This window comes from Tilletiaria anomala, assembly GCF_000711695.1.
Source record: "Tilletiaria anomala UBC 951 chromosome Unknown K437scaffold_17, whole genome shotgun sequence".
NCBI lineage: Eukaryota > Fungi > Basidiomycota > Exobasidiomycetes > Georgefischeriales > Tilletiariaceae > Tilletiaria > Tilletiaria anomala.
This window is the reverse complement of record NW_013547005.1, coordinates 196,538-204,493: the sequence shown is the minus strand read 5'-3', so window position 1 is coordinate 204,493 and position 7,956 is coordinate 196,538. Positions and strand designations below refer to the sequence as shown.

Below are 7,956 nucleotides of genomic sequence, written 5' to 3'. Positions count from 1 at the left end.
GTAACGGTCTTTCTTCTCCGAGAGAATGGACGAGGCAAATCGCGCGGAGGGATTGGCACGATGGATCACAGCTGCACAATCGAGGGAGGCAAAGTTCCAACGGTGCTTTAAGGTTGCCAAGCGTGTGGCCGGATTGGCGACTGCTGGAGCAGCTCCGCCTTCATCCGCGGGTAACTTTTGCACGTGCCCTTTGACCATGGCTCCTCCTGGAGCCACCATCTGCATCTCGATACGCTGCAGCGCTTGACTTTTATTTGATGCGTTGCTTTCCATGCCATCGCCGTGGGTTGAAGGACTTTCGACTGCGACCACAGGGATCTTGGTACTTGCGACAGATCTCTCAATTGTTACGGTATTTGCTGACTGAATGGAAGTCTGCGCAGGCGTAGGTTGCGTAGTGTTATCTTTGATGGTGGAGCTCGCAGAAAGTGCAGCGGATGTCTGACTTTCGGTTACGATGACTTGAGCAATGGGTAAGTTAGACAATTCGCGCGGCGCAGGAGACTCTGTTGAGGAGCTCGTTACACCTGAAATGTTCGCAGGTCCGCCTTCTGGCAACCCAGCATATGTTGCAGAGGCAGAGTTGTCGTTCCTACTAACACTTAGTAACCCTTCAGTAGCTTCTGCTGAGTTTGGTTGGGCCGTCGGAGCAGCTGCGGCACTCTTCTTCTTTTCCTCGCGCTCCTTGAGTTTTTCCTTCTTTCGACGCTCCCTCCGCTCTTGTTCTTCCTTCTCCTTTTCCGCGAAATGACGCTCCTTCCACTCGGCAAAGCTGAGGAAAGCGGGAGCATTCTGTCCACCTATCGAAGCCTTCCACGCGTCATACTCCTTTGCTGCATCAACGACTGGCTCTGTTACGGATGCCGTGGCATGACCTGCGTCTGGCGGTGCTTCAGCAGGGGCAACTGGACGCGAACTTGTTCCATTGCCGGGAACGGCGGAGCCTTCGGTCTGGGTTGGTCGCGAATCATTGAGCATGAGCGGCTCTGGGTCTTCGCTCGTGGATGGCTGATTTTCGACCATGTCTTCGGAAGCTGGCGGATTGGGTATCCACACCTGCTCGCCGTTCACTTGGCGCCAGTAGCCGTCATCACCTTCTGCAGCCATCTGACAGGACAAAGATAACATGAGCAGGACGTCGTGCTTCAGGTAAAACGCAGAAACTCACTGAGGCCGACTGCGACCCTTTCTCATTTGTCTCAAGAACCATCGTCCCAGAAATCGCATACGCTTGTGCTTCACCTTTGCCATCTCTTCCGACGACCTTCCCATTTGCATTGACCAGTGGCGCAACATCATCATCAACCGGGCAGATGATGAGCTCCTTTCTTCCAGGTCTCCCGCCACCTGCATCTGCACCTCCCTGCATTCCTACGCCAAGCCCAGGTCGTATGGATATATCCTTGGCCGATGATTGCGCGTAATCCACGCGGGCATTCGACAGTTGAGACGCGTGATGTGCACATACTTGCTGGAGGAAATCATCTTGAGCGATTCGGTGACAGCCATGCGGCAAAGGACGAGAGAGAGAAGCCCGGTTGGTATCGTCATGCGCTTGCATCGCTGATCCCCCAGCTGCATCAGCTTCCACGGAATGGAGCCCAGGCAGCGAGGATTGGAAGTTTGGGGCAAGGATCGATTTTGCAACCTGGTTGAGCAGATGCGTGCTTTTGGCTGCAGCTACAGCTTCGGTACTGATACCAGTGGCAGGGATGTAACCACCCGAGTTCTGGCCACATCGATCCCGGGCGTTGTTGAATTGCCCATCCCCACGCGCTTCGAACCAATCTGTCACAATCGGTCCTGCCCTGCTCGCTGTCGACTGGGGCTGGGTCATAATGCTTGTTGAGGTAATCGCTTGCGCGGACAAGGTATCTGAGCTGTTTCCTGCGTTTGCAGACGCGAATGCGGGGTCTGGCAGTGAGGCAGATAAAGGCATGCCTGACGTGGATGGCGGCGAAGCCAATTGCGAAGAACTGCCAGACTGGGTGTTGACCGATCCAGATGAGAGGGGCGCTCCAGGATCGAACAGCGCGTTGACCCCGACGTGTCCATGCTGAAAGGGAATCAAGTGCAGAAGAAAGCACAAGAAGATGAGCAGCGTCAAAGATAATCGAAGGGACGTCTGTGCGATGTTGCCCAGCTGCCTTCGCGGCGGTGGGAGCTGCGGCTTCGTCTCATTGACGAAGTCAATCAGCTCTGACATATCCAGTGACCAAGGTGTATCATTTGTGCCGTCACGGTAGACCAGTTTGTTCACAGCTTTTGCATGCCTTCGCAGAGGACCGAGTGAACGAGCCGGGTCGATGATGTTGTGTGAGCGCACCGGACGAGCGCCATGTCCATCTGGGGCGCCTGCACGAGCAGACGATGACGCTTCTGGGTCATCGTGTTCCTTCGCCAGCAAATCCGAGAAGGTGCTTATGTATGTCGATTTGCCTTGCTCGGATGCGAGTGCCGTCCGGCGGCTTCGCCTAAGCCTCTTCGGCCCGGGTTCGCCCTTGGCGGCCAGCATCATGAAGACCGTCAGCGGTGACGGATTTTCCTGCATCCAGCAAAGAGGATCACGCAGGCTGCCAATTTGTCACTCAGCAGTGAGAAATTTTCAAAGCCAAAGGGCTGAACAGAGAACAGTCCCTGTGGAGTATTGAATGAAGACCATGCTCTCGAATACAACCTCGACCACAGTCGAACCCTCTTTCGATGTCTCTCCACGCTAGAGTCACGAGGTTGTCTCTTCGAAGTCGTCCATTTTCTCTCCACTAGCGCGTGGAGGGTGAGCTCATTGACTATCTACTCACGAGGAACAGTCGTTCGCATGGCGTATCAGAGGATTGCGCAGAAAGTGACGCAGACCTGGTCGATGAAACTGCCGCTTGCATGTACAATGTACACATGTGCACAAAAGTACAGGGATGACCGAGTTCGAGCTGGTTGCCTATCTAGAATGAATCATACATCCTTAAAGCTTGCTCTCAGGGAAGAGCGCATCAAAGTTTGCCCTGTCCCTGAACCACGGTTCCTTCTTGCCCAGTCCATCACCAATGACGGTAGATACGAACGCCTGGCTGCTTTTTGCGCGTCGCTTGGCCGCCTCCTGGCACTTTGATCGCAGCCAAGGGTCTCCAGCGCGTCGAAGTTCCTTGGCTTGTGCGGCTGGCAGATCTTCCCAGTCGGTCGATTGCAATAGCCAGTATTTGAAGTTGTCCCAGCCGACAGCGTACAAGCTGCGTCCTTTCCTGGCAGCCACAACCGTCCCGTCTCTCCCATGACTCTCCGTGCTAGGCGGCTCCTCCAATTCGGCAACATCTTTGCCGCCAGAAGCCCTGATACCAAAAAGGAGCTTGAAAGGCTTGATGTCTAGATATAGCTGGTCGGTGGTGTTCGCGCTCTTCCGAAGTCTCTTCCCTTGATCCAAGGTCCCTGCAGCGGCTGAGGCCGGGAGAACGAGCGCCAACGCGCTTCTGGCGCTGCTGGAGAGGTTCGCGGCCCCAAAGTCTTGGACATCACTCTGTCGAATTTGCCGGTAAACGCTGTCCAATGGCAACACTCGAGTGCGGCGATCGCGTGGACCGTCTGGAGAGCCATTTTTCGTTGCAAGTGGGTGCTTCAGCCCGAGGCGTGCGGCTCGCCTAGCGCCGAGGGGAAGATAAGCAAGAGGCGAGGCCAGTGTGGTGCGGATAGCGATCTCTCGGCTTGCAGGGTGGATCGTCATACGTGTTATAGTCCTTTTGATTGCAGGAGAAAATGCAACCATGAGAGGGTGAAAATTAAGTTGGAAGCTAATTCGAAACTCACCTGATGGGCACCATCACAAAGAACCAGCCACTCGCAGCACCTAACATGACAAAAGCCCCAGCAGCGATGCCGCGTGCCGTCCTAGGAAGGAGTTCTGCTTCCTTGATGTTTCCGTCCTCATCCCTTTCCCACCCGGTGATCCCGAAATTCGGGTAGGAAAGACCGTCGACGATCATTGGAGCTATGGTAATTCCAGCAAATAGAAAGACGAGCGCGCTGAAGATGGACAGCCATGGCTTGAAGGCGGCTCCTCCACGATAGATGATTATCGGTTGCGAAACTTCCGTAGAGACTTCTTGAGTTCCGCTATTTTGACTTCGTTGTTGTAGGGTCCGCGGTACGGTGTGAGCCAATCTAACAGAAAGAAGAACACTAGCAGTCGACCTTGCTTGTAGACCTACAGGCCCCACAGTCACATTGTATTGCATTCGACACAATGAACTCCTCGTCTGCGTGCACAAAGAGTTGGAAAGCGGAATTGATGGTGGAGCGGTCCTGACGACCCTCGCTGGCCACAGCATTTGAGCTCGCAATTTGGCAGTGTTGAATTCGGCGTGCCCTAAGCACAAGGCTGACGGCTGTCGCAAAAATAAGCGTGTTGTTCGTGACATTCTCGCTGGGCCCAGTGGTCTCGTTGAATGTGGCGAGTTTTAGAGGGAGCTTCGACCAGCAAACATCTCCCGAAGCACTGTCCTTCCTTTGGACCCAGCGAGGAGCGTGTTCCGAAGGAGATGAGACTTGTCGTATATCGTACTCTGTCACGTCAAATACCGGTTGCAGTATCCTGTAGCTCCTTTTTTTCTTTTGATAGATTATGTTCTTTCTTTTTGGGCAAAGTCAATTTCTTTCTTTTCCGCTTTTCAATTCCGCTCCTCTTTTCGGCGCGAGAAAGAGAATCGTCCCCCCATAAATTTCTTCCTCGCTTCCCTTTCTTCCTCCACCTGTACAAATTGTGCGGCATAGCCTCGATAAACCGTGTTGCTCCCTTTGGCATTGCTTTCAGTTGTCATGGTGAGCGTCAATCGAGTAGCTTAGACCACAGCGACTCCAGGGGGGAACTAGCCGTCCCCTCGCGTCTGCTCCTCTCACCGAGGACGGACCCGCGCGAACATCTCAGCACCCTTTTCTAGCCATTCCACCATACTCCTCCAAATGGCCGGATGGGTCGGTAGTTCGTACATTCCAATACTGCATCAACTTTGCCTGTGATGGGTAGCCTGCCAACTGACACGATACTGGGGCTCTCGCCAAGGGTATAAGAATTCCCGCAGGAGCGAGAGATCTGACCAGAACGCCCCCAATTGCCGTCTTGGCTGCCTCCTTTTCGTATTGTATTCTCTCACCGCGCGCACAGTCCGTGTGCACAATGTCCATATCTTCATGCAAAAACCACCTTTGTGCCCCCTAGATGTGCTGTTAGGCTGTGGCTCAATTCGCTATTCAAATTTGCCAACAGAAAGCGTGCATAAGGTTTGGTGGCCGACCGCAAAATCGGTGACTTCCCCAGCCCCCTCCCTCCGCTGGCCCTTGGTGATATTGCCTTCCCAGTCCCCTGGAACCTCGGTCCCCATCATCTACGTCAAGGGCTAACGGGCATGACGGCCGGCCAGCGAGCTCCCTCACGCCTCCTTCCACCACACGAAACATGCTCGATTACGGTGACACGTCCAGGGCCAAGCGCAAAAGGCGACTCGTGGCTTGTCGTGTTTGCATTGATACAGGCTGTGGATGACTTAAGTTCGGAGTCCGGCCTTTAAGCCTCACGAGCAATGCGACACCGCTCCACAATCTGCATGCGAGTCGTGGCAAGTGTCAACAAGATGCCGCACGTAGGATCCATTCAAGTCCGGAGCCGAACTCGTCAAGCCTCCCCTTTTTTCAAGGCCGCCCTTGCGGCTCGACCGGTTTGACGAGGCTGCAGCTGGCCTTTGTTCTTGCAGGAGGCACTGGGACCTGGCCGTAATAAGATCAAGGCTGGTCTGATCTTCCCTTTTTGTCAGCTCAAAGATGATATCCATCGCATCGTGACGCAACTTATGCATGTCACTTGACGCAGTATTCGCATGAGGCAAATGTGCTTGGGCCTCTCAGCATCTCCAGACTTATGTGGCCTGGAATATCTCTCGAAGTCCCATTAGTTGGACCTTGCACACAACGAAGAGGTAAAGGAGTACAAGCCGTGCATTGTGCAAGCGTGCACACCTCAAATACGGCCGTGACAATGTGTTTACCGTCCCACAGGAGGCACCCTTTCCCTCGTTTCATCATGCTCTCCAGATTTTCTTCTCAGCCGGGCCCACCTCTAGTCTCCCAGCAGATATTCATACGATGCCCAAGCCGACCCTTGGTCAAGTCGCTACGCTCGGGCTGCATGTCGTTGCTCTTGCGTTAATATTCACGGTGCTTCTGAGCCCTTCGCCCCTCAAAATCAGCTCAGCATCTTTTCTTGAAATCCTCCCGAAACAGCTAGATGTCATCGCCACTGGCGGTACAGCGTCGACCAGCAGCCAAAGTTATTCCAATGGGTCAATATACACGCTAAGCGTGTCAATCTCTTCTTTCAGTCCGATACCTGCCTCCAATTCCTCCGCGACCATTGCACAAGTCACGAGTTCCGGCGCTTCTCCCACTTCCTCCTCGTTGCCATCTATGTCCAATCAGCCAGCTGCACGAGATGGCAAATACGGAGCAGCTGCCACTCCCTACCTCCGCCCACTGCAATTCCATACTCGATTCGCCCGGGAAGATGTGTCTGCACGTCTGTCTGCATCAGGCGTGAGCTCAGTAGCGCCTTCATCATCCTCCACAACACCAAGTGCAACGGAGACAGCACCCATTGGTATGGTGCTCAACGACGCGACCACGGTCAACCAGCCCGAGCTCAACAACAGCGACCCAAAGACCTGGCAGACGCCGCTCCGGCTATACTATGGCTTGCTGGGCAGTTGCTTCTGGACTGCAAGTAATGGCCTAGGACCAGATTGCACTTCGCCGTCGCTCTCACCAGCATTCAATGCTAGCGGTCTCGCAGCGATTCAGTATGACCTTCGAACCAACAGCTCGGCCGCAGCACCCGCAGCACCACTCGTCATCTCTCCTTTGCCGAAGACTTTTCAAATCATTCCGGCTGTCATGCTCGGCGTCTTCCTCACCCTCCTTGCTCTCCTTGCAGGTACCATACTGCCCATTTTGCAGCGCTGCTGCACATCTCAGCGCTTCATCAACACATTTGGAGAAGCGGGGCCGCGGCAGCGAGCCTTACTCTCCCTACAAAGGTATGCAAACCTGCTCTTCATCCCCACCACGGCGCTTCTGCTTGGCGTGACCATTGTTCTGCGTATCCAAGTCAACAGCGCCGTCTCAGGCTTCAACGCCGCAAATCAAGACAAAGTGCTCCCAGGGTCCATCATGCTTGATGCACTTGCCGAACCATTGCCCATGAACGTCACCAACTCCGTTGCGAGCTCGACGATGCTCAGGGCCGGCGCCGGTTCCGCATTCTCACTCTGCATGGTCGCCATCGTCCTGCTCATCATTCTTACCTTCCTGCGTCGTCGGCAGCTCGCGCGCGAGGTCGCTACCGCTCAAGCCCGCACCGATTTTGAAGCCAAGCTCGGGCGCAAGGTGTTCGCGCGCGCAGCTGCGTTTGAACTTGGAAGCCACTCTTCCAGGCCGACCATGGAGATTATCACAACAAAAAGTCCACCCTCTAGTCCTCGATCATGGCGTTCCATACCCCGACCGGTTTTCCCCAGCAAGCAGAGCTTCAACACGCGTCTTCCTTCAGAGGAGCTGAGACACGATGAGGACAACGGCAAGCTCGGCCATGCGACGTCTTTACGATCACTCTCCTCAGCATATACCATTGGCGGCTCACGTTCCGATATTTACGGTCCGGCACCTGGCATATACCGCCGAGCATCAGCATGCGAAGTTTACGACGCAACAGCGAGACCCCTGCAGAAAACGACCATCAGCTTTGCAGATTCCTCGCATTCCCACCCGGCAGGGCGTTGGGTTCTTCAGGAATGAGGCTATCCCATCTTGGGCGGTATACACCGTTTCATTCGTGCATGCAGCCCTCCTGTATATGTTCAAGATTCGCCTAACCCGCACTGCTTTGCCCGCAAGGCATCCATTTGGAGGAGTACGACGTTG

At 54.6% G+C, this 7,956-nt stretch overlaps 2 protein-coding genes across 2 annotated transcripts; one reads left to right on the top strand and one right to left on the bottom strand.

The window, feature by feature from the left end:
* Positions 1 to 2,871: 2,871 nt before the first annotated feature.
* K437DRAFT_254956 (uncharacterized protein) lies at positions 2,872 to 4,546 on the bottom strand. Its single transcript, XM_013389241.1, has 2 exons — positions 3,799 to 4,546; positions 2,872 to 3,728 (listed from the first exon to the last, which is right to left on the bottom strand). The coding sequence occupies exons 1-2, from the start codon at positions 4,407 to 4,409 to the stop codon at positions 2,963 to 2,965; spliced, it is 1,377 nt and encodes a 458-aa protein (XP_013244695.1). The 5' UTR covers positions 4,410 to 4,546; the 3' UTR covers positions 2,872 to 2,962.
* Positions 4,547 to 5,983: 1,437 nt separating this feature from the next.
* On the top strand, positions 5,984 to 7,909 carry K437DRAFT_56579 (uncharacterized protein). Its single transcript, XM_013389240.1, has one exon. It carries the CDS (start codon positions 6,127 to 6,129, stop codon positions 7,828 to 7,830), a length of 1,704 nt encoding a protein of 567 aa, XP_013244694.1. The 5' UTR covers positions 5,984 to 6,126; the 3' UTR covers positions 7,831 to 7,909.
* The last annotated feature ends 47 nt before the right edge of the window (positions 7,910 to 7,956 follow it).

What these genes read in the sequence shown, in the direction of transcription:
- K437DRAFT_254956 (XM_013389241.1), bottom strand. Translation starts at nt 4,409, where the DNA reads ATGTCACGAACAACACGCTTATTTTTGCGACAGCCGTCAGCCTTGTGC. An exon ending in TTTGTGATGGTGCCCATCAG is followed by an intron (nt 3,729 to 3,798) that starts GTGAGTTTCGAA and finishes TGCAATCAAAAG; the next exon opens with GACTATAACACGTATGACGA.
- K437DRAFT_56579 (XM_013389240.1), top strand. Translation starts at nt 6,127, where the DNA reads ATGCCCAAGCCGACCCTTGGTCAAGTCGCTACGCTCGGGCTGCATGTC.